The following is a 26217-nucleotide window of genomic DNA, read 5'->3' on the forward strand; positions in this document are numbered from 1 at the left end:
TGAAAAGAAATGTTGGTATAGGTTTAACCCTTTTACTACCGATTCTTTTTTCTTTCTCAACAAAATGGCAATTAGTTTCTTATTCCTGTATTAGTTCATGAAAATAGATTATTTTGTGTTCAATCAAAATAAGATAAATGTTTTTCTGATACACTTGAATGCAAGATGAAATTCATTTTAATCCACTTATTTAATTAATCATTTAAATAATCAATACTATAACTTTGTCTAAAAATATTCAATAGTGACAATGAACAATAGTGTCTGTGTACTGCAAGAATTAGAAACGATACTTTTTTTTCGATCGTGAAAAAGAATTTTATTTGTCTTCGTGGAATGATACAATTGGGCCACAATTTATTAGAGGGACATTTGCAAGTTGAAGAAATGTGGAACTGAATTTTAGAGTGAAGCTTATGCAGACTGGTATCTCACACATGGAGCTAAAAAATATTTTTATTAAATTATTTCATGCATTTTGAATACCTGTTGACCAAAGATGTGTCTAATCCTAACTTTTGTGTGTGTGTGTGTGTGTGTGTGTGTGTGCATGTCTCTGTGTGATGAGACTGCAGAAAAGACGCTGGCCAAATCGGGTTGTAATGCTAATTCAATCCCTTGACTGCATAATGCAGTGCAGCAGGGAGACCGAATGAACTTGACCCCGTTAAACCTGACCTTGGCCTTTCACCCGTCTCACATGAACGTGAGAGCAGGTGTCAACAAATTAAGATAATAAATCGTTCCATCACAGCTGCCACACATACATTTAACTCTGGAGCAGGCTTGGTGAAAGTGCTCTCATGTGTGGAATTCACATGTTGAATTATCAACCAAATGAAATTCACAAGCAGTGGACCTGCTGTTTTCTAATATTGTGAGAGAAAGAACAGAAGAATGTTTAGTTTGATAAATGGTCCGTGCATTTTGTTGAGCTAGCATTTCATTAAGTGCACGTTGACTCGAGTGACTGACGCGTTAAACGAAGCTCATCGTTGGCTTGCAATTTAGTTTGTGACGTTTTGTGAGGTGCGATTGATTCTTTTCACAGTGATGCCCTTTTTCAATAATGTCTTTGAGTTGAGTGAGAACATACGATTAGTTAGCTTTTCTGGATTTTTTTTCACTGTTTTAATGCTTGGTAATTGGGCCAGTAGAACTTAAACAGAATGATTTCAATTTGATTTTATTTTGGTATTTCAGAAATGGGAATCAGCTGCTTTTCAGTGCACAGGTAGATATTTCGTAGTCGGTTACAGGGTCACTGACCATTTCAAAATCTTGCATTTGCCTTGTAGAAAGTTGTTCAGTTAGCACTTTCAAAAAACGAATATATAAATATACAACAGTTTGATGGACTGATTTTACGGTGCTTGATGAATTAAAAAGAACAAATTTAAAAGTGGACGTTACATTCAATGATTTTGCTCTATGTGGCCGTCAGAGCAAAATGTTTGGACACCCCTGCCGAAATAGTTAAGTTTGAACTTCATTACTTGACATAAGAGTAGTGCCAGTGCCCTTTCATGCACTAATATTGCCAAAACTGTGTTTGCAATTTGTTGAACATAGCACAGAAAGCTCAGCAATAGATGTGTCAGCATGCATAAGAATGGAAACATGGGCTTCTTAATCATCAAAGGAAGCAAGGAGAGACACAGAAAAAAGCCTAAATCTAAATTAAGATGTTGGATGCTGGCTTTCCAATAGGACCTTGACACAGCAGTTGACCTACTCATGACAGAATCCCAGTGCTGCGGATTTGGAATTCTATTAGTATTACCAGCTACGGGGTGGGGAGAAAAAATGTCATGCAGTCATCAGGAAGAGACCAATCCATAGCTTCTATCCATCAGCCAATTACTGGTGCTAAAGTGGAATTAGATAGGTATTGACAATGAGAGGAGGTGGAGGGAGATTAAGGAGAGAGATGGAAAGACGAGGAAGGGGGAGGGGGTGAGGAGAGTGGTGCAGTCCTCCTAGAAAAGTGTGCAGAAAAGAAATTGTCATTTAAGTATTATTGGTCTGTAATTGGTCAGGTTTGTACCCCGCCTCTTGATTACAGACAACAGAAAAAGTATGTGTTTAAATGGACAGTATTTGTTTGTACTGTATGTAGTAAAAAGGTCGTAGTTTTAGTTGGTAAACTACAGAAACAGGTTGTTAGTGTTAAAATTGAGTGTGGTGAAACATATTGGAGTGAATGGATGAGCCAAAAAATTAGCAATAAATGGGAAAATTGGCAATAATTCAGAAGAAAGGGTCATTTTCCTATACAAAATTGAGATTTCAACCCAAAAGGGATAGAGCACCTCATATTTTTAGGTTGAAGCCAACCAAGCCTAAAATATGACTAAAATCTTTGTCAGTATGATTAATACTCTAACAAAAAGATAAAGCATATAAAAGTATAGTGAATATTAGACCACAGTATGAAATAGATTTATGCCTGCATGGCAGATCTTTATAAGTTATTGGAAAAATAGCCATGGCGGAGTATTGACAGAGCTGGCTCTCCGATCAATACATTGAGAATGGGCAATAAATTTTAATTTAAAGCTGTTCAAACTTTAGCAGCAAATCCATGCGGCTCGGAGCAGAGCAGCCTCTTGCCTATCCCATCCCGGGGAACACACCTGCACACATACTCTTGATGTGAACACAACCCACACACACACGCACAGGTTGAAAAAAATAATATATAGGGCTCAGTCTGCTTGATTGCATGCATATTATGCGTGGAAATTTAGCAAATAAAACTTTGAAAACTACTTTAAACAGGAAAAAATAATCTAATAGGGAAGATCATTTATCAGTTTAACGCCAATCAGCAGTTAAATGACTACTTGAATGCCATGTCATCAAAATATGTTAGTGCATGGGTCCATTGTGTGTACAAAGTGCAAAAACATGTGTTAATGTTCACTTATTTTTAGATCACAAAAAACAGCTTATGTAACTGTCCAGTTTCACCAGAAGATGAGCAAGACACCACCTTTGACATCTGCTTTCAGCTCGCTCAATTAGCATAATTAATTAACATGAATCGATTGATGCAGAGAAAGCCGAAGAATAAAGAACAGCACCTTTTATTCTTTAGTAATGGCAAATTATTCATTAATGATCCAACAAGTGAAATGATGGTGACCGTATTGTATACTGATTAAGGATTACTGATTATTGTATACTGATTAAGGAGTTCTACAATCTAAATTCAAGCGGTCTATCATTATGAGCTCATTTTTCAGAATATTGTGATTGCCCAGACGTTTCCAGGAAACTTGCTGAAAAGACGCAGTTAGATTCCCTATAGCTGACATATTTAATGGACAGAAATAATGCTGTTGATGAAATATCACTAGCCTCTTTGCAACCAGTCTTTCAGAAGATTCACCGGTACAAAGATAGACATTTACATAGATTTACTTGGCTGATGGCTCATTGGAAAAATAAAGAATTTGCACAACTTGTACAAGTTGCCTTCACAGGGCTTTGAAAACACTGCCGGAGTGTGGTGCTGATGGGGAAAACTAATCGAATGAATGAGAGGTTTTCTGTATTGATTCTATGAGATTGTAATGAATAATGCCTGTAAAGACGAGTCGGAGTTGGTAATTTATTCAAAAAATTGTTATTTACAGAAAAGAATCGCGTTAAAGCAGGGGTGACGAACCGTAATGAGCACTGCAATTTACAATGTGAAAGTGACCAATTGTTATGCTTGTGCAAATCAGCTTGCTGATCACCAAATGACAGAAAGTGGAATGCTACACTAGTATTCAGGTTTGCATTAGCATCTAGTTACGCTGTGGTACTGCTCAGCGGCAGTAAAATCCTTTAATCGCCCCAAAAAGATCCACAATGGGCAAAGGTCGCTGTTTGGACCATTACCAGACATTCAGCTACGAGACATTCAACTTTAGTCCATTTTGTAATATAAACAATCAGTCTTGTTTTCAAATCTACTTTACAGTCCAGCCGTTAGCATACAAAGAATGCGTATTTGATGTGACATCATGACATACTTGTGAGTTTTTATACAAGTCATTATGTGAGTGCCATCACTGTCTGAAATTAGATTCTACAGCACCATTTTCGTGTTTAATTTTCTTTGATGGTTACTATATCCCACAAAACACCTTGTTCAAATCAATGAGAGGTATTCCTACCTGATTTAAGAATAACAATTAATACCAATATCGGGTGTACCCTGTCTCTCACTCCAACAAGGCTGAGATAGAACAAAGCAAGCTCCAAGCGGCTTGGAGAATGAATGAATCAACCATTGACTTTCAGTTTTTCTCAAAGTTGATCAAGTAAATTTAGTCAAACACTAGCCTCTAGCCAACAGCTATAAAAAATATTTTCTTCTGGAAGTTAAATCTAAAGTACAAAACCCTACTGAACACAAACATTTTATAATTATATGAAAAATTCATCAGCACAGGTTGCTGCTTAAGCGGGATTGCATTGCCTTTTTTCTGTTGTCAAACTAAATTGTTGTGATGAATGTTAACAGCGCAAACAAATCAAATCGGGAACTAACTATTCACAATTAACACATGCGTAAACAATTTTTTTTCTTTACACAGTCTCTGAGGGTTTCATGTGAAGACGCAGTTTTGAATGGCGCCGGGACACATGCTTACACACTGGCTGTCACATTCCTGCTCAAACACACCTAATATTGTTATATAGCTGTCAGCTTGGAAGTGGTGTGGGTTAATCAGAGAGGCAAGGGGAAGGGTGCTATCTACTCACCACACTGCCACATTTATCGATTCCATTTACACACAAATACACACGTGCTCAGACGTGCACACATACACGCACACACAAATTGACACCCATTTTCTCCACAAGAACAGGCACCCATAACACCCCTTTAACAATTCTATTGGCCTCAAATAGATTTTCCCATTTTACGCCGCACAGGCAGGGGAAACACTGGAGCAGAACTGAAAGTGATATAAATGCATCAAAAAACAGATGAACAAACATTGGGGGAAGATTTATTACTGGGAATTTTAATAAAAGTTGGAGGCGGATGAATTGATTTTGGTTTAAGGGCGGGTGTTCTGAGGAACAATTTATCGGGATGGCCCAGGTAAGATGCATTATTTTCCAATTGTTATCCGGCTCGCCTCTTTAAGGGGCTGATTTGTGTTGTGTGTTGCATTTTATGGGCAAGAAGCAACGGGGAACTTTCAATGATTTAGGTGGGATGTATTAATCAAAGGCAGCTTGTGTGAACCATAGATCGCCAGGCCAAGGAGGCACAGGTGACAGCTCATTCAGGGAAAGAATGTTTTGGGGCTGCACATCACCGCTTCTCAATCCCACTTCCGTCTTCGTACTTTCTCTGCTGCCTCTTTTTTTTTTTTTTTTTGACATCGCCCCTTTCTGCTTCTTGATCTTCGTCGCCACCTCCATCCCTTCCCAGCTCACTAGCCGTGCCTCTTGGCCACAGTTCAGTGCACTTTTGCTTTTAATTTTACGAGGCCGAGAGTAGCATTTAACCATCCATGCGGCAAATAAAGGGGGATTAGGAGTATTTAGTGGTTTCCTCCTTCCTAAAAGCCTCATACTTCCTCGGTGCTCAGTGACCTTTGCTGATGCCCCTGACATGTGAAGAGACAAGCCCATCATCATCATCTGACATACACTTTCGCTCTGCTTCCTCTTGATATGGCAGTGCCTGTAAATGATGTACTTTTTGCTGTTTGTGTAAATGGCTGAGTTGCTACTCAGTCAGCAACTTAGTTTGGACATGTTGCTCTCTTTTGAGAGCGATGAGAAAGCTTCGGTATTTCATTATTTTAAAGCCTCGTTTCATTTAGTTCAGTTTTCTTATTCCGTCAGATTTGGATTTATTCCTTCATATTCCAAATTGATAGCACTTCTCTGTGGCATGTCAAATTTTGATTTAACATATTGCATCTTATCAATTTACAATTTAAGGTAACAATGAACTTGTAGTGTATGGTATGCCTTTGACTATACTCACAATTTGACACAGCTGTGCTTAGATGTGTATTCACATCAGCATCATTTTAAGATTTCAATCATTCATTTCATGAGACTGCTTGCTACACGAGGCATGTGAAAGTGAGCAGAAAAATCTGTTTATCAAACACTCCTCTATCTAAATTCACGACATAATGTGGAAAACCAACCAACACACCTGTGTGATGAAAGGCTATTTGGCCAGGTTCAGTCACCTGTAGACAAGGTTGATTTTGTTTACCTGAATTTTGTATTCTGCTGCTTCAACTTCTGTAATGAATGGGCTTTACTATGTATGGACATGCAGACTAAATGTGAGACAGATTTCACAAGCAGTAATATGATTTAAATTCACTATTAGAATTAATGTTTGCTTGAAATGAAATGTTTTTATGTTGAAATAAAGATTAACTTTTGATAAAAGAAAAAAAAGCCTCTCGGGTACGTTTAAAAGTTCAATCATGGAAGTCATTCAGCTGTGAATATGGGAGTGGAAAAACAAATCTTATGGATAATGGCCAAACTGGCCAAAGGCAGTCAAAGTTCTTTGGACACAGACTGCGAGCCACAAATGGGCAGCTGTTGATGCGTGTTATCGTGTGGTCACCAACAGCAACTACTAAATACTTCACATTTTAAGTGAGTATCCTGTGACCACCAAGAGTTTTCATTCACCCCAGCAGCACAATGAAACTCTTTAAAGGCAGTTCAGTGCCATGAATGCTTACACAAGCGTTTACATGGGATTTGAGCACAATTTAGGTCATCATTTTGCCAGCATCCACCAATGACCTAGGCAGAAGATCCTTTTATTTATACAAGGTCACTGAAATTTTCTGATCACAGATGTTCAAAACAAGGTAGGGAGCGACTCCACAGCTTACTTTCACTTCAAGTAGTTGTCATGGCCCTGTGTCATAATATGTCTGTCCCTATAGAAAAAAATAAACAACACATTTCATTTCCAAAACACAATCACAAACAGATAAATGGCATCAGGGGCCTCTGTGGCCTGTGAACAATGCCCAGAGACCCATAGTAGTCAAAGGTCAAGGTTTAAAATGAGAGGCTCAGAGTTCCAAACAGTGAGGTGGAATGAGCCTTTGCCATTGACCTGCATCTCTCTCGATATACGAATGTCAAAGGAAGTGGGGCACAAGCAAGGTTGGTTCTTCAACTGATAGTGATGTCATAATTGTACCTTACAGTTTTGGTGGTTGGTCTGTACAGTATACACTGAGAACCAAAGATCAGTAAAGACAGTGTAATTGGTCGGGGAGAGTCATTGTCAAGGGAATAATGGCCCAAAGGCAGGTGTACCCCAAACTACGTGACTCCATTGCCTTTACTGCCTGCCTGAGGCTCACATATAAAAATGATGAAATAGGGTTTGTATGCCTGACTGGCTAATAGTGGCTGGCTAATTTGCACATGTATGGTTCAGTCCACTCCTCTAACTGAGGCTGCCGTACAGGCCTAAACTATCTTTTCAAAAAAAAAAAATATGGACATTAGCTCTGTTAGGCTAAAATAGTCATTTAAAATTAAGCTGATTCATATGAATCACTAGGACTATAAGCACAAGTTATGCAAGCATGCAGAAAGGAACTTTGACAAGAACAACAGATGTCCCCATAAATGTTCACACAAGAAGAGATTAATTAATCATTAGATGACACCACATGTGTTTAAAAAAGAAAAAAGCATCAGTCCATCTGAGCCAGGACTGTACTTTTCCTGTGTGTGCACGCTGCTGTTTGTGTGTCAGAGCTGATTGCTCTTGACTTCATTAATCTCTGCAGTGTCGTTATGATTAGCTCTACGAGGCATGCCAGAGGACATCGGACACGCTCGCACACTCACCGTCAGGTCTGGCCACCTTTCAAGCTTACCTCTCTCATGCTCCAACCAATTGACTGGGAGCAAAACGAGAAAGAAAAAAATAAGTCTGTGACGTCCGGTGACGTCTGTACATCTCTATAATTGTGACTGAAAATTCTCACTGGAGTGTCAATATTTCATTCGTCACTTAAATTGATTGAAAGACTTGAGCCAAAATATTTCTGGTCCAAGTCAGCGCTTGTAAAGGTTTTGTGCATTGTCCTCAAGAAACCCTACATAGTTTGCAGAAACAAAGTGAGCAAACGCACATCGAATCGCAATCCTATTCTCAGCGTCTCAGCCCAAAACGAGACGGACAACACGTTAGGCATAATCGTTAAAGTGCATGTGTGACTAATTTCAAATTAGAGACCATGTAGCCTTCCTTTTACCTGAAGCTTATCAGAGATTGTGTCTTATTGTGTAACTTAAACAGGGAAGCCCAGACTTTCCTCTCCCCAGCCACTTCATCCAGCTCCTAGGGGAGGATCCCCAGCCGTTACCAAGCAAGCTGAGTGTACAAAAGACTCATATTCCCAGCAGGCAATATTCGGTCAGCTTGGCGTGTGTTCTGAGTCGGGGGTGGGGGGGTTACGGTCGAGCTAGTGAGGAAGCGAGAAAGAGTAAGAGAGACAGCGGCACTGAGCAGCTACGTGTCAGTAATGTCATTTGAGATTTACAACCCGCCGAAAAGTTAGTTTGATGTTGAAGTAGTATGTGTTTCCCCAGGTTGCGTTTACGACATGTGACTTGTCAACCATGCAAGCCTTAAATTCCTTTGTTTCCAAACGTGCTAACGAACGTCAGCAATAGCTCACGCTACTCTAAGCTAGTGAGCTAGGTCGTTCACACGTTAGTTTGGTGTGAATTTCTCTGTTTAGTTGGTAATTGTGCCTTATTTATTTTTTGGGGAGAAACCACAGCCACACATACACATAAAAGCCTGTCAACTGAATTGGATGTTTAATTAAACTGGGATAAATAATTGAACTCCTGGCCTCCTCCTTCTTCCACCATAGAAATTGGAAACCCCAAATCTGTCGTCACAGTCCACCCAGGGTGATCAATATAGCCTCCCCAACAATGAGACATAGTCTCTTCAGCGTGTCCAGGATTGTCCCTGGTGCCTCGCCGCAGCGAGACGTGCCGGGAAACACCTCACCAGGAAAGCATCCAATGAGGCATTCTAACCAAAGGTCCAAGCCACCTCAACCAGCTCCTCTTAACATGAAAGAGCAGCAGCTAAACTCTGATTTCCTCCAGGATGACAGGGCTTTTCGCATGAAAATAAATAAATACAGAGTAAATAGAAAGATTAAGATAAAACGACTGTTTATCAGAAATGAATCCTGTTTCTAAAATCTTTACATGAGAAATGAAACAATAAATAAATAAAGAGTATATAGAATGCTAAAGAGGCTCTGTCAAGTTATGAACATGCACCGAAAATATGGTTAATCAGAAATTAATCTTTTTTTTTTGAAAATGTTTGCCAATTGGGTGCAACAAATAATCATTTTAGTAATGGATTATAACTCAGATTTAAAAACATGTTTTCATTTATCACATTTTTCAAAACGACTTAAAAAAATAATAGGTGCAAACATACAAATAAAAAGAAAAATCCAAAGTAAAAGCAGATGTTTGTAAAGATTTCATTTTGATTTACCCCATTGATGATCCGTAAGCTTTCAAAGACCACTAAATACATCAGAGAATACCTACTGTCAGGAAGATTTGAACAAATTTAGGTCTCTAAGTGATTATTTGATTATGAAAAATAATTATCGATTAATTTCCATATTGATTGGTAGTTAGTTATTTGATTAAAAGCTTGCTCCTCTAGTTTACAGTACATAAATGATCATTTTTGAACAACAGGAGCATCAAGTTTATATATAAAACACACTCCAAAACTAAAAAAACTAATATTTTCGAACAATTGCACTACTTTTCATTGTATATGCCTGACTATATGGTTCAAATATTTGTGGCACACGAAGCTGCCCCATGTGGGTGGTCAAATTCGTTTTCATTTCCAATTCTTGCACACACATACAGTATGTACAGAAAACACATACGAGTCTATTTGTGCAATTGTGCCTCAACACAAGACAGTGCAGTGACAAATTGTTGAAAAGAGGAATGAGAGGAATAATGATGGACAATAATGCCACATGTGTACTGTAGCCAGTGTCTGAGCATGTGTGCCGATGAATCTCTCATCGTGACAGCGGGGCCGGCAGCAGTGAATGTCCTTCTGGGTGGGACACACACGTCCACAAACACACACGCACAGATACACAGATGGAAACGGCTACACTAATGGATCACCCCTGTCTGCACACAATCCGCCACAAATAATGATGAACCACCCCTGCATTAAACTATTTTATACAAAGCTCAATTCATTACTTCTCTCTCGCTCTTACTATGCCCCTTTGTGTGTATATAGGTGAGTTAATAAAGGTATGATATGATATTTCTTCTCTATCAGCGCAATCATAGTTTTTATCCATTAGTAGCATATGAGGATGGGAAATGAGGGGAGGGGGAGTTGGCATGGAATTAGTTTAAAAGTAACAGAAGCCCCAGACATGAAAAAATATGAGGAAGGTTTTTTTTGTTTTTTTAATGAACTCCTTTTAGAGCACTGGTGAGATTTTGGTCAAAGGTATTTTGGTCAAACAGAATACTGAAATATCTGTTCCAAGCAAACAGACTGAAAATGGACTAATTGTGTGTGTTGGAAAACTTTCATTCGATTGTCATTTAACTTTGGAGAGCATGCGGTTTAGTGCAATACATAAAAATCACCAAACATTATTTTTCCTAATAATAACACCTAAAATAAAAATAGGGTGGCAAAAAATAAGCTTGCATGACTACAACCAAAATCAAATGTTTGCATTTCAAATTGATCAAGTCAAAATGACTGCATCAACTATTGCAATGAAAAAATATTAACATATTTACGGTATATTCAAAATGGACAAACCAATAAACACGTATTTTTATTGTATTTCAATTATTGGATTTGTCTAGCTTGTTTATGGCAAACATGTTTTAACATAAAACAAAAAGTTTGTTGAGTCATTTCGGTTGCAAAAGTACAGTTTTGAGAATTTGATGGCATGGTTATACACTACAAATGCTTAATCTGGTGAACCTGTTCTATTTTTTCTCCATACATATGATGATGTCTTGCAGAAATACATGCATGAAAAAACATAGTCTTAAAAAACTTATCTGGTCACATTAAATTGATACTTTAGCTATCAATAACCTTTCGCAGCCAAAAATGACTAAATAAGTAAGCTATTGATTTAATTGCTTTGTGTTGACAAAGCTGTCTTTGTTTTCTGTCTGCTAAAAGTTATTGTAATAACAGATTTGAAAGAAAAAAAACATTTTCTGGCTTGGTTCAGGGTAGCAGAGAAGGAAAGAGTCATTATAGATTTCAATTAAGTAATCCCTGGCCAGAGAGGGATGCGTCAGTGTAGGGGGATTAATGTGCTGCGGACAGATGTTTAATAATAATGGCCGAAATGGCCCTGCCGAGAAACACACATTTTGCCGGCTGCGCCCTGCTGAGACACGCACACACAAACACATGCACAGACACCCGCTTCTAATCACTCATACACCGTCACGCACAAGAATGATTCACGCACAGTGGGGAACGAAGTGTGACAGTCTTACTCACACATCTACTCATCCGTAGACACACACTGTCACTATATCAAGAAACTGTGTCTTTATGACCAGTGTTGGCCACAGTGCATATGGCCCTCATCTAGGAACAACGAGCATGGAGAACGACTGCTTGGATGAGCTTCCTGACTGCGAAGAGGTGACTGGAGGCGTGTTAAATGACATGCCCCGTATGGAGACATGGAGCATGCAGCGGACTGAGCAAAGGCGAGAGGCTATGGAAAGCTAATGCCGGATAATGACTGTCTCACCTTGGAAACAAAACATTTACTTTCAGTGTGGTCATGACGACAGCAGGGTAGGCGTATACAGTGAAACCGCCAACGTTTTAATCCTATAATTGTACATTTATGAAAAGCCACAAACCATTGTCCTAACTGAACTAAAATAAAGACATCATCCTGAGATGCCAGACAGACAAGTAATGGTGAATGTAAATGAACCGTTTTTGCAGAGTGGTTCTACCACCTAGTGGTAGTTCGTAAGTATTGTTTAATTAACAACCTAATTTATGCGATTTGTAAGCATCTGCTTGGCCAAGTTAACTCATTAAGTGAAAGATATTTTCAAACTTCCCGTATCTGTAACATGTTGGGCAAATAAAACTGTAAAAAAGGATGTAGGATTGAATGTCTGAATGGACTGAATAAATTCATGTTAGTGCAGGGGTCACCGATGTGGTGGCCCCAAACATCACATGAGTAGCCCGCGGGCTTGTTCTGCAAATAGCTATAGCTGGCTAACATTTTCACTGGGTACAGTATCATTCCTACCACATTCCAAAAACTAAATGTTTTCATTAATTGAAGATCGTCTACTTTTATACTAGTGGTTCTCAAAGTGTGGTTTGAGTATCACGAGTGGTGCACAAGCTCCTTCTTGTGATGCATGAAAGAATCACTGAAATGTTCAAACTGTAGAATGTGACAGTGGCATAATTTTGGAACTTTTACCACAATACATGTGTATTTAGCCTTTTAGCCTTTTTTAACATTTACTTTGCTGCATTTAAAATTTAATTTTTGCGTGTGTTTTGAGATATAAGGATATGGTCTGACACCAGAGAAATATTTTTTTCTGGTAATAAAGCTACCTCCCACATTCCCCAAAAATACATGTCAAACGTTAGTACTTTAAATTGTTTGTGATTGTGTGAAGGCTTGTTTGTCTTTACCGGGTGTCGGCAACAAGCGGCTATGGAGCCGTATGCGGCTCTTTCATCTTGCGGTTCTGCGTGGCTTGCGAAACTAAATAATGCTTGGTTTGGACCCACTACGGATGCCGTGACAAGCAACGCATTTCAATTGCAATCAATGCAGTTTGTGCGATTGGACAATCGGGCGACACCTAGGACGCGTTTGGAGCAATGGGACGCGAAATGTGACGCAAGACAGCATATCAACTTCGGAAGTAAAACAGGAAACGGAAATAAAGTGTGGCATTTCAGATTCAAAGTGCATATTTCAAAACAAGCCATGAGTAAACAATACAAACTAAAATGCCTGAAGAATTCTTTAAAAAGAATTAATCTTATCTTTATGCCCCTGAGTTGGAACAAGGATGGACTCAGACTTTGGCTCAGTCTGCTACCATCTTTAATTGAAAGCAATAAGGTAATAGTCTCGGCAACAAGAACACCGCTAAGAGCTGAATGGCAAACGGCGAACGTAAACAGAAAATGGAAATACAAGGCCTTCCAGATTAAAAGCACAAATTTCAAAATAATAAACACATATAAGTAAACATTACAAACGTAAGCGCTTGAAGTATTTTTAACAGTGTTGTCTTTTCCGTGGCCAACCCTAACCCAAACGGGTCAAAAGGTACAATGATTTTTAGGCATATTTTTTAGGTAATTTTGCAAAGAGAAAAATAATTGATTTCAGATAAATGGCATCTGAAATGGCATTACAAAACACAACCAACAAGAACAGAGTCTCTCTAAATCTACTGTGTAAACAGTGTCTTACCATGAAGTGCTTTCACTCTATTTTTTGAGTCACCCTCTCACCTAGTGACACCTAATCAGCACGACAGCAGGACAAATTGCTTGCTGCCGTCATCACAGTCTTGTCAGAAAACGATACTTCGCATTCGGTGTGCGTGCTGCCTTGTCACAACAACGTACCTTCAGTAATTACCGGGGCAGCCATCCTCCCACCACTCCAACGATGGATGGCCTGAAGTGTTGCGGGCTCACCCTTGACTCATAACTCTACATAGGATGTCTGCATTCTGCTTTTCACAACTGCTGTGGCCCCGAGACAGCAAATTAGCCCGAGAGAGAAACACAGTGAGAAAATGGCATTCAACATGTTAAATTATTTGCATTTCATGTTATTGTAATGCACTACGTTATCCGGTACTTTTGAGCCCTTGGGAAAAACCAAGTAATTCAGGTCTTGAGGAAAACTTTACAGGAAGCCTGATCTAAGGATTAATCCATAATATGTAGGCTAGATAGCTATCTTTGCTTGCACACACACAGACATGCTGAGGGGATCACTTCGACAGGTAAATATGACTGAAGAGGAGGAAAGGTGGGGGAAATGAGGAACGAAATGCGGGGAGAAATAAACTGATAAGTGATGATGAAGTGGCAAAGATGAAGATACTGTCAGGAAAGAGGCAAAATGGATGATGGAAGGGAATGGAGGAGTTGTGGCCTGGCAGATCAATCAATACACACAATCTGCATCTACAGTGGTGAAATTTTGAATTAGTACTTAAAAAAATAGTTACATGTAATGTAAAAAATAGTTACATGTAACGTAAAAATGCCCGTTCCTGCTGCATTTATTGATTCATTTGATTCATTTGTTTTAACCTCGGTGTTGATTTTTTTTTTCTAGTATTGCCCTGTTGATTTTTTGTTTTTAAGTTCTTTTTTTCCCCCTACAATAAACTCCACTTTCCTCTGCAGCTTTTAGTCTTAAAAGTACTTTATGAATACAGTCGATTGATTGTATGCAAATGTACCACGTTGAAAATTAATTAGTACTCAAAAATCTAATTAGAAATAGTTACTGGACTGCGGACATTTTTGCTTGAATGTAAGGCGATTTACAACATCTGTTACACGACACATTGAATACATTTTAAGGTGGAGTATTTTAATATTTGTTCAAATATTTGACAACATAACTGGACGTTTAACGCCATTGTATAGATGTAGATTTCAGACAGCACAAACATCTCAACATTATCTAAATACATCAGGCTAAAACAATACATTGGAAAAATTCTGAAACATGAAATAAAAATCGAAAAGTGACTTACCTTTCGGACTTACGCTTGTTTAGCACGTGTAAGAGACTGACGCAAAAATCAATTAGCGTAATTTGCTTTTGACACAATCAGGTGCCAACCAACGTGCTTAGTTGGCAGAATTTCGTCACTATATTCATACTAACCACGGTCTTCTTTTGGATGAACCACGAGTCATCAAAAAAAAAAAAAAAAAAAAACTAGAAATAAAAGTTAATTTTCTAGCACCGGATGTTGCTTGTGAAAACGCGAGTCTCTGATTGGCAGCCTTGTTTCCAAGACAACAGTAAACCGACGCGAGAGTAGACATGGAGGAGCTCCTGCAGATTCAAAATATGCTCGAAGAGTTTCGAAAGCTCCAATTTTACAAAGCAAGGTACAGTATAACTAAGAGTGCACGTCACAAATAGTCAGCTCGCAAGCTTAAGCTGGTGTTAGCAGCAAAATAAGATTGTTACGCAAAATAAGGCGCACTTAAGGACAAGCTGAAGTCAATCAAAAGTCGATTGACATCGGCAGATTCAAATTAATAAATGTAATTACAGACGGTGGTGGGTAGCAGTGTTTGGGAATCATAATCATCGTATCTTTTTTCCAATACATAGAGAGAGGGGAAAATATTTTCTTTTCTCTACATCAGGTTAGATGAGACAGCTAGACAGCAGGAATTCAAAGCTGCTCTCCGAATTCAGAGCTGGTTCCGAGGCTACAGAGTGCGCTCCTACATCAGGTAATGTATACTAAAGTAACAGGTATTCATTTTGCATGTGACAGATTATTGCTTTTTATTTCAAACAATTCCTGCCGTTATAGCGTCTCCATATGCCCCAGGTCTTATAAAACATTCTATGCCCTCGGTGGTATGTTAATTTACAGGGAATACCCTGATACTACCACCCTGTCATAATTGTAGGACTTCTGGATCTTTGCAAATGGCCTTGAGGAATAAATGTCTCTTGCTCCGTGTGTTCATATTACTTCCACACACACTCAGCATGCCTGTTCTGTACTGTGACCCCAGTACCATTCTGCAGGGTCAGCAGACAAACTTCCAGACAGTAGGTTAATTCAGATTACTTTAGTTAATTGATCAATACGTTAAGTGGATAATTAGCAACAATTTTAGCTGCCTAAGTGCAACTGTGGGGTTGTGCTATCCCACTATAAGCATTGATTTTCCAGGTGTATAAATGGCCTTTTGGAAATGGATGGCCTCATTGGAGGTGGAGATTCGCAATGGACTTGCATTTAGAGTATGTTTGAAGATGAATACAAATGTGTTCCGCTGCATAAAGGGGGAGAATGGCTCATCGGGCAAGATAGAAATGCAGCAATTTTCTCTGTGTGTGTGTTACATTAATGATCCTGTGACCTTTTAATTCAATTCCTTTACATCATAACAGTTGTGAGCAGAAAGCAAAATAACGGTTTCACTTTCTTTTCGCTAAAAGTGGCATGAGACTGTAATTGATTTTCCTTCTTTAGTCAACACCTAATTTAAATGAATTTCATGCAGGATTGACATTTTTTGTATTTTTGTATTTGCAGCCCTTGCTTGTATTTGAGGTTTTATTTGACACACTAACAAAGAGATTCACAATTTAATTTAAGTTTTCCGCCCCATTTCAGGCGCACAAAATACCCATCTAATCCTCTTCCCAATATGACTTCATGACAGGCATCTGCACGAGAAGGCAGTCATTATACAGAAGATATGGCGGGGCTTCAGAGCAAGGGCACGTCACAGACAAATGGTGATGGTAAGCCAGAACGAGGAACAGCTATAGATGTATTGATTTGGTTATGATAGCATGCATTAGAATTCAATTTCTATATGCCTAAGTCCGCGCAACTGACCTTAAGAAATGTAATTCACTCATTACACATTGGGAAATTAGCACTCAGGAAATATGATGATATGCGGTGGAATTTTATCTGCATTGCAATTCCTGGGATGCATTTAGAATTAGGGTGGTGAGGGGAAAAAGTGAGGGAAATGATGGTAGAAGAAGTGTGTGTGCGTATTTGTGTGCTTTAGTAAAACAAGGCCGCCTTTTCGGCATATTGCCTCCAACTGCTTCTTAATTGAACAGATTGTTGATACCGGATCCAATACCCAGCGCTCTCACATATAATTTTCCCCTGGATTGAGTTTTGTAAACGGATCACAACAAGCTATTTATCATGCCCCTAAATTGACTGTTTGCTAAAGCATAACTGCCAGCCGCCATTTGGGAGGCGTTCAAAAAAACGGGGGGGACGACGGCGAGGGGCACTGAAATAAACGATGAAGGATGTGTCACAACACACATATGGGCTAAAAAGAGGCTGTTTGGGAACAGACGAGCGCTCATTTGAATCACTCACACTTTTCACAATTTGGAATTAGCCCACTGAGGCTCCATTCTTCTACTCCGGAGGACCTCCATTAAAAGTTAAAAAGGTCCAGTATGGGAACATTTCTTTGAGCCAACGTCAAAAGCGTCTTAATGTGTAGGAGGCATTTTAATTTGCCCCCCAAATACTTTGTCCTTGAGTGTGATGTTAAACATTGCTTACTCAATTCTATAAAATGTATTGGTGATTTTATGATTGTACGTCGTAATTAGCTAGTAACCAGTCCAAGGTGTAACCTACCCTTCTCCCAAAGTCAGCCACTTCGTGTCTTTGTGATGTGGATGGATTCATTTTCATGGTAAATTATAGGCTGTAACGAAGCATTTCTAAACCGAGTGAAAGTTTGATTTTCTTCCTCCAAGCAAATTTCACTAAAGCACATGATACAAACAAAGAAAAAGTGTACGCACTTTCAATTATTGCATTTTTCTTTTGTAAAGTACATTTCGAAAAAATATTGTATTTGTTCAATACCAGTCAAAAGTTTGAAAAAGTCTTCAAATTCATCCATCCATCAGCTACCGCTTTATCACGGGGACAGCAGCTTGAGCAGGGAAGCTCTGACTTCCTGATCCCCGGCCACTTCGTACATCTCCTCTGGGAGGATCCCCATGTGTTCCCATACCAGCCGAGAGAAATAGTCTCTCCAAAAAGTGGGTTTTTGTTTGCCCGTCGATCTGTTACTGAAAGATTCTTGTTTTTGTCAACAAATGACAGAAAAGCAAAAATTTGTCAAATTCCCACAAGACGGAAAAGTGGGTGAAATAATAAAATAATGGGCCAAAGACTGATTAGACTTTGGTTTGACTTGAAAAAAAAATTACACTGATGAGGGTGGAAGAGAGCCACAGGCGCAGACGAATGATAAATAACCTCCTGCGTAGTCTGGATGATTTCAATATTAATTAACAATGTAGAAAATGATGTTGAATTGAAGGATTTTACAAAAATGTGACTGAATAAATATTAACAACTAAACAGCATTTTCCACACTTGCATTGCCAATTTCTTGACCTTCTCTCCATGCCGCTTGCCTACCTCACACACGCCTTTCTCCGCTTGTGAAGCTGCTCCAAATAAATGTGTTGATTGGCTGAGCTGTGTCATGTGGGAGGAATTACATACCCTTTGCTTTGGTGTTTTCTGTGTGTGCTATAGAACCAAAAGTTGCAGAAGTTCATCAAATTTGTGTGTGTCTGGGTTCAGATCAAGATTTGAGTCTACCACTTGAGGATCACAATTCTCTCGCTCTCCATCCTCTCACTATTGTGAATGTGAGTTCCACAAAAGTCTCTTCTCAAAACACCCAGCTAAATTATTGCCTCTCTCCTTTGTGTCTTCCCCGTCATTACTTGGGAAAAAAAAACCTAAGCGATATAGATCTGTTTTATGGACGACTTTCCAGTTTGCTCCAGAAATTTGCCCCCTGTGGTTGGCTGCGTGCATTGCTGTGAGTCCACCACTGCATATTATCTGGCCTTTTGTGAGTCTCTTCTGGCAGCTCTGTCATTGATTATGAAATCCAGAGGAGAGCGTTTGGCCGTCATACATCTCCATTAGCTCGCTGCTTCAGCGCCATAGATTTTCCTGGCCATTCCGTGTGTTAGTGTATTAAGAGAGCACTGTCCTCCCCTTGATACAAAGTCCTCCTAATCACTCTACCTCTATACCTCACTGACTCTTTTTCTTCACCGTTGCATTCCTATCCTCTCTTCTGGAGTGATGCTCAATCTGTGCTGCCTGTGTGAAATTTCTTATGCATAACGATCTCTTTATATTTCATTACTGCTGTGGAAAGATCCGAGGCTGCAAGACAAAATGTTAACGATGTTTTTTTTTCCATTGTGTGTTCACAGGAAACATATTTTATCATGAAGGTGAATTTCTACAATGAGATGGCAGTCAGGGTAAATATTGCTGCAGTGGTTTGTTTCAACAATAGGAGTGGCACGGTAGAGGGACACTGTGATCAAGAGCGGCTTGTGAAAACTTCACATGCTTTCACTGTGGCAAAGTGAACATAATCAATACCTAGTATCCCACTTTACAGAAAAAAGTAAGACATCGGTCATGGTCTTTGCTGCTATCATTAGATGCACTGCAGTCAAAGCTGGGGGCTTTGCATTTATGTGGTCGCTCAAACTTAAGTTGCTTTTGTGGTTAGCAAATGCCGCACAAAGAATTTTCTACCTTTATCAGAGGGATTTTTTAAGTTTAATTCACCATTCATCAATCTGAAAACTCACTTGTTTTTCCGTTTTCATGTCTTCCTTTTATTTTTTTCACTCACAACAGCAGTTTATCAGAGGATATGCCCAACACATTGACAGCCAATCATTGTCCACTTCAGGGTGGGATTGACCTCTGTTTTCCAGCCCCCGATAAATAAATTTCAAGAAGCCCAATGCATAAAAGCGGATTGATATCGTTATACATAAAACATTTGATAAATTAAAAAAAAAAAAAAATTATATATATATATATATATATATATATATATATATATATATATATTATATATATATATATATATATATATATATATATATTATATATATATATATATATATATATTATATACATATATATATATATATATATTTTATATATATATTATATACATATATATATATATATATATAAAGTCATCATCTCTTAAAAAAATCTGTAAGGGGTGGGTCTGGAGTCAATTCATACAGGGAAATAATGATGTAGTAAAAGGTGATTGTTGGAGTTAGTCATATATTTCAATTGGATAAGCGGTTAAGATGATGATTGCTTGGCAGGGAGGGAGACACATATATGAATGCAATGCAAGGAATGATTTAGGTCAGTAAACGTTCTTTGCCTCCAAACTCTCCGAGTATGAATTTATAGATCTTGCTTAGTGCAGTGGTGGTCATGATGGCGTTGATCAAATTTTCCACAGTTACTAGAACAATTGTCTAAAATGTCTTGGTAAGAAAAAGCCCCTTTAGGAAAAATAATAGCTCCAAGCCAACCCAAAGCAACTATGAAAAAGCATTTCAGTGTTCCAATATTCCTATTTTGGGGGGTGTTAAACACTTGATACTGTACAGCCCATACGTCAGGTTTGAATCATGTTTTCGGCATTGAGACAGAATAATTTTTTGCGTAGAAATCTTATCGTTTTCACAATTCCATACGGGGTCTTCCTTTGCCTCCATTCTATTAACCAGTAAAGGGTTTTATTGGCCAACAAACAGAAAGTCCGCCAGCTTTTATTGAAGAGGTTGTGTTGCTGACCAGCTGGACAAATGTTTGTCAGACAATCTTGGAAATTGAAGCTTACACTTTTATTGAAACTTGAAACAACCAAAACAGACCACCTGATTATTTCAATAAATGTCACATTACATGGGACAAATATCCAAAAGTAGAACCTGCTGGTATAGGTCAGTGGGATATAAGGTCGGGGGTTACTGTCACCATGTGCAGTGGAGAACAAGCTAGTTAAAGTGGAAAAAAAACCTTTATGACATTATAAAATATCACAGCTTCCTCTTTTAGAGCACAATACCGATTTTATTGGGAAGGAAATGAACGCGAACGGAGCCGGGAATTGACGGTGGTTGGTGATGTAAAAAGGACTTAAGGTTGAAGCCCACAGGGGCCAAATAATTTTCTTTGCAAAGTTAGTGTTTCACTTCTTGAGATGAATGAGTTTTGGATTCTGGCTTTTGTCTTGTCATCCAAACACTAAGCCAAATTGAGGAACAATCCTGGCTTTTCATTTGACCAAGGCAGCAACCCATAATTTGGGTTGAAGATGTTATTTTACTCTTTAAGACTTGCTGTTGACCCTGAGAGCTCCCTGAAATTGTTAGTGTCTTTTCTTGGATAATGAAAAAATTGACAATTTGCAAATGTAAAATGTTGCTCCAATAATCGTTTATCAGCCTCCTTGCTTTCTTATAATTAGATTGTCCCTGAAAATGTATATTGTCTGCCTACAGCACAGCATTCACTATAGCTGTGCCTTCGCCTTAATGTTAAACAACTTTATTTATTCATTAATTTTAAATGCCCAAAACTTAGTGTTTGTGTCTGTGTTTGGCCACTTGCACTTGCTGCAAGTGTGCACATGTGATTAATAGTGAAATTCTGTACAATAACGAATCAGTAAGGGGTGGCAGTTGTGGCCAATCCTGTATTACCAAACAAACATTTGAGAAAAGACACAGTTGGAGAAACAATCATCTCCGAATCCACCGTGACACTTTGAATCATTCTTTTAGGGCCCCTCCAGTTTATGGTGCCTCGCTGGCTAACGCAAGATAATGTATTAGGGCCATAATAGAAACCAATGTTTACATGCTGCACCTCGGATTTGTATCAGGATCAACAGCATTGATTTCACTTGTCAACAAAGGTCAGCAAGAACTCGGGAGGCGGCAATTACTTTATTTAAAATTATCTATTGACTAGCAGATCAATGCTAATTCTCATTTTGCTCTTTGTTGTTTTTCTCCGCATCCTCCATCCGTCGTTCCTGCCATTCCTTCGTCTGATAGTGTGATGATTCTTTTACTCGCCGTTGTTTTAATCTCCTAATTAGTCTGAAGGACATCCAGCCTTCTGCCTCATAACGTTCCACTCTCATGTATGGGTGTGTGTGTGTGTGTGTGTGTGGATGAAGCGAGGCTAATCTGCAGACTACAATCAATCTGCAGCAACGCAGTAAAACATATGGAGCTGTGACAGCTGTCCATCCCACCTTGGCTTGTCCCTCCATCATGACAGTCATAGAATGCATTATGATATGATGTGTGATTTAAGGCTGTTGTTCGGGCCATTAATGCCGTCATCTATTTAAGTAATGTGTTATCTTTCCTCTTCAGATCCAGCGAAGGTGGCGAGGATTCTATGCACGAAAGTACATCCATAGCTTCTATCTACGCAAGAGATATCTGGAAAATATAGCCAAAACAAATGAATTAGTAAGGTAAGAAAAGTAATAATGCAAAAAATATACATTGTGTTGATGAAACTACTCTTTCTCCTCCCGGAACCTTTAAATGTTTCTTGTACAAAATGTATCTTTTTATGTTTGTAAGCTCACAGAAATTCTCAAAGGTACCTCCTATATATGGGTATTACCAAGATGTTTGCCATAAGTCGAACAACACTGCTCATCACCAAAAGAACATACCCATACGAGAATATAATGATGGCTGAAATTTATTCAGGATTAATCATATACTTTAAACTGGTTGCAGATGAGCAGTGACATTGTTTGAATGTTATTGACTAATTGTCAACATTTACACATCCCAGTTATGAGAGCATTTGCATGATTGTGCAACAACAATATTTCAGTTGTTAGGTTTTACTCCTTTCATAATGAAGAGGAAAAACAAAAAACAAGAAAAAATAAAAAAACAATTGAATTGCCCAGGTTCAAAAAATAGCTCTTCAACAGGGGTGTGTAGACTTTTTATGCCCACTATGTGGGAGAATCCAATCCAGGACAGAGTATTCCAAGGAGTCTTGCACACAGTCAGCTAGATGTGTGCAGTGCACACATCGAACATCTCTAAACAGTCCATGTAAAATTTGACATTAAATTAAAAAAAATATATAATTTGATTCACCTCAGGGAATGTTTTCCCATAAGATTTTTTTCAAATCACAATAGATGATATCCCCTATGATGATAGTCCATATTTTCCTTTTCCATAAAAAAAGAATAGTAGTATGCAAGTCTCTAAATGGACAAACTGATTCAAGCAAAACTGAATAAACTGTTTTATTGCTTTAAAAGGGTTACTATAGAAATGGTCAATATTATTTACTTGAGATTAATTCCTGTTATCTGATTGGTTCAACCAGTGTGTGAGGGACCAAGTAAGTGAGACACTGATTCTTAGATCCGTCCTTGCAGACTAAAATATTACCTCAGAGAAAATGTAAGGGAATGAAAGTGACAAAGACAAAGCGCGCACTCAGAAGAGGGAAGGAGAAAAATCCTTGAAAAGCTCCAGGCTAAGCGCGGAGAGAAGTGAACGGTGTGAAGAAATTAAAAATTAGCCTCTGATGTGAACCCCAGCTGCTGCATTAATATAAAACCCCGTGCTCCGGGGCGTACTGCTAGAGCTACACCATTTTTTACTTTTGACCAAAAACAGACACCCACTTAGTTAATAAGTCATATTTTAACTTTGTTAATACGTTTTACTGAAAAATATCTTTAGGCTTTTGCTAAAATTAAATGTAAATTTGTTAACATGTCGTGGATCACTGGCTTCTCCCCCTACTTCCAAGTAGAATTTGCACCATTTCCTAGAGGGAGGAGTGAGCAGCCTATTAAAGCCCATTAACAAAGTGTTGCCAATTCACTACAATAACAGAAGGATGCATGCACAAGCGCATCAAATATTCTGATACTTTTAGTCCATAGATTTCCATAACTTCCATGATCCGATAAGAAAGGGCTCATGGTGCAGTCGTGCCTGCAATAATGGTTTTTGCATGACTATAAATATATCAAAGAGAACACAGTAATTACCATAAGTATTATACACATGAAAGTACAATCATTAAATTGAGCTTTGGTAATATTTGAAACAACTCATTTGAATGACCTAATGAGCATATCCCAATCCTTACTGCTGTTGAGAAACAAAAAAAGAAACTAAAGTTTGTGTCAGAGTGAATTTAAATGGTATCTCAGACAAAAATGTTTCTTACAATATTTGCTTTATGAGCCCCCACTAGTCTAAACGCACCATTCTGAACAACATTACAATTGTTGAATTTGAATTAAGCAGCAAAATCCATCCATCCATCCATTCATTTTCTAGAGCCGCTTATCCTCACAAGGGTTGCAGGCTTGCTGGTGCCTATCCCAGCTGGCTTCGGGCAGTAGACGGGGGACACCCTGTATTGTCGACTGAATATGACATACAGTATTTGCTAAGGGTCTGGTGACAGCCAATCACAACTTAAATGTTCTCTGAGTTTGGTCATGTGATGTTTGAAAGCTGAGCTCATTTCCCTCTGTCCCTAAGCAATCCTGATGTCATTTTCAGTCGACAACAATTGAGACGGGGCCGCTTCTAGATATGGATAGAACAGACTTTTTTGCTGCTTGATTCAAATTCCAAAAACTTTTTTGCTGATCAAAATGTTGCGTTTCGACTGCATAAAACATTTTTGGGGGAAAATATTGGGTTGACTTGTAACCTGTTCAACATCTTCTTCAGCTAAATAAAGCAGAAATCTGAAAATACCCCGATATGGTACACATGCATCTACAAGTACAAAGCCCCTTCTCTGCAGCGGTGAGGGTGTTGAGGTCATTTTCTCTCCAGTTAATCACATGTTTATTTAGCGTCACCGAGGTCACAATCAATTAATGCCAAGCAGGCGTTGATTTGAAATATCCTGTGAGCTGCTGAGCCCTTACTACCTGATCAGTCGTCCCACAAAGGTCCGGTTTTTAATCCACCAGTGTGCTCCCTTCCTCTGTCAGACTGTCTGTCTGTCCAGCTCTTCGAATGAATTATTCAAAGTTGGACTAATGGTCCCCATTTAGCACAGGCCGATCGGTTGTGCATGGTAATCATACTGGGGTATTACATTGACTGCCTGTTAGGCCTACCTGACTTAAATTTCAGTGTACAACTCATCTGGTAATATAAAACTTTGTGAATCGTCTGCATATTTTTTTCATATAAAATGATACAAAAATCATCTCAATATTAAACAAGAATTCATTAAAAAAAAAAATCACATTTTCTAGATGTTTAGGGTCTCTGGAGTATATATATTTTTTAAAGCATATCAATTCCAATGCAATGTGATATCTTAAATCACTTGTGCCTTGGTACACTTATTTTTTGAAACTGTTACCAGGACCGTTGTAGCATAAAGCCTGACTTGACTCGTTTGACTCATTATACAAACTAATTCCACTGTACTGATGTCAACAACACAGCGTCATCTTGAAATCAAGTGCAAACACTAAATAGGGATGGTAAAAAAATAAAGACAACCCCTCAAACGCCACCCGTTGCAAACATCAGGGGCGGAGCTGTATCGTGGCCAGGGATGGCGATAACCTCACCTTGTCACACTCTATCCTTTTGGCCACCCCCACAACTACGGGATAATTTTGATATCTGCGATTTTTCTGCCATTTTTACATTCATGCAGTATTCTTAGACCCCTTGATACCTGCAGATTTACATTTCAATGTATATGTATTTTTTATGTCATGAAACCTTGACTGTGATTGCCACCCCATAGACATATTTCTGGCTACACTGCTGAGCAGCGTTTAGCAGCCCACTCTAGCGTTAGTGCTTAGCAGTACTCAAGTGTACCAGGCGGGAGCTGTCTGATTTACCTTTAAAATGCTATTTAATAAATGGAAATGACTGCACACTTTTTTGCTAACAACCTAACACATTTGCCATTCCTATTGATGTTTTAAGGAAGGTGTAATATGATTATTAGATTGCAATGCTATTGTCCACTACACGTGCCAGAAGTAATAGGTATCAATATAACCCTAATCATAACATTTCAGAAACTAAACAATCAGTAAACAGGTTTAATCACACACAAGTTATTTATCTAGGTCTGTTTTCGTCATATCACAAAACCTGAATAGTTGTCTACAGTGATTTAATGTGTTTTTTGGATGCCTATGTTTGGGTCTATTGCACAATGAACTTCTTTATCATATGGCCATCATCTCCCCTCTCCTCTTTTTCTAATTTTGCTTTGTTTGTATCTCCCTCTTCCCTCCGCCGCAATCAGTTCACCGTGCTTCCGCGTGCATCCTCATTTATCCTCCCTCTCCTTCTGCATAGCCTAATGAAGTCAAGACCCCAGCACAGTCCCCACTCTGCCACAGTTTTCCTGGGCACCCCAACAATTTATCACTCTGTCAGCGAGACACTTAAAGTTCCTGGGCTTTAATAA

The 26217-nt window shown here is 38.7% G+C and overlaps 1 protein-coding gene across 5 annotated transcripts in view; it reads left to right on the plus strand.

Moving 5' to 3' along the window:
• Window positions 1-15170: 15170 nt before the first annotated feature.
• Window positions 15171-26217, plus strand: part of spata17 (spermatogenesis associated 17) — a 37693-nt gene continuing 26646 nt past the window's right edge. For all 5 annotated transcript variants that reach the window (XR_015865443.1, XM_088413610.1, XM_088413611.1 and 2 more), the window contains exons 1-5: window positions 15171-15244; window positions 15509-15598; window positions 16547-16628; window positions 19122-19142; window positions 22128-22231. Coding sequence is in view for 4 of the 5 variants with exons in the window: in XM_088413610.1 (XP_088269736.1) it covers window positions 15177-15244; window positions 15509-15598; window positions 16547-16628; window positions 19122-19142; window positions 22128-22231 (365 nt within the window). In the remaining variant the exon portion in view is untranslated. The remainder of the gene's footprint in view (window positions 15245-15508; window positions 15599-16546; window positions 16629-19121; window positions 19143-22127; window positions 22232-26217) is intronic.

This window comes from Hippichthys cyanospilos, chromosome 4 (assembly GCF_059441005.1).
Source record: "Hippichthys cyanospilos isolate Australia breed blue-spotted pipefish chromosome 4, RoL_Hcya_1.0, whole genome shotgun sequence".
NCBI classification, from domain to species: domain Eukaryota; kingdom Metazoa; phylum Chordata; class Actinopteri; order Syngnathiformes; family Syngnathidae; genus Hippichthys; species Hippichthys cyanospilos.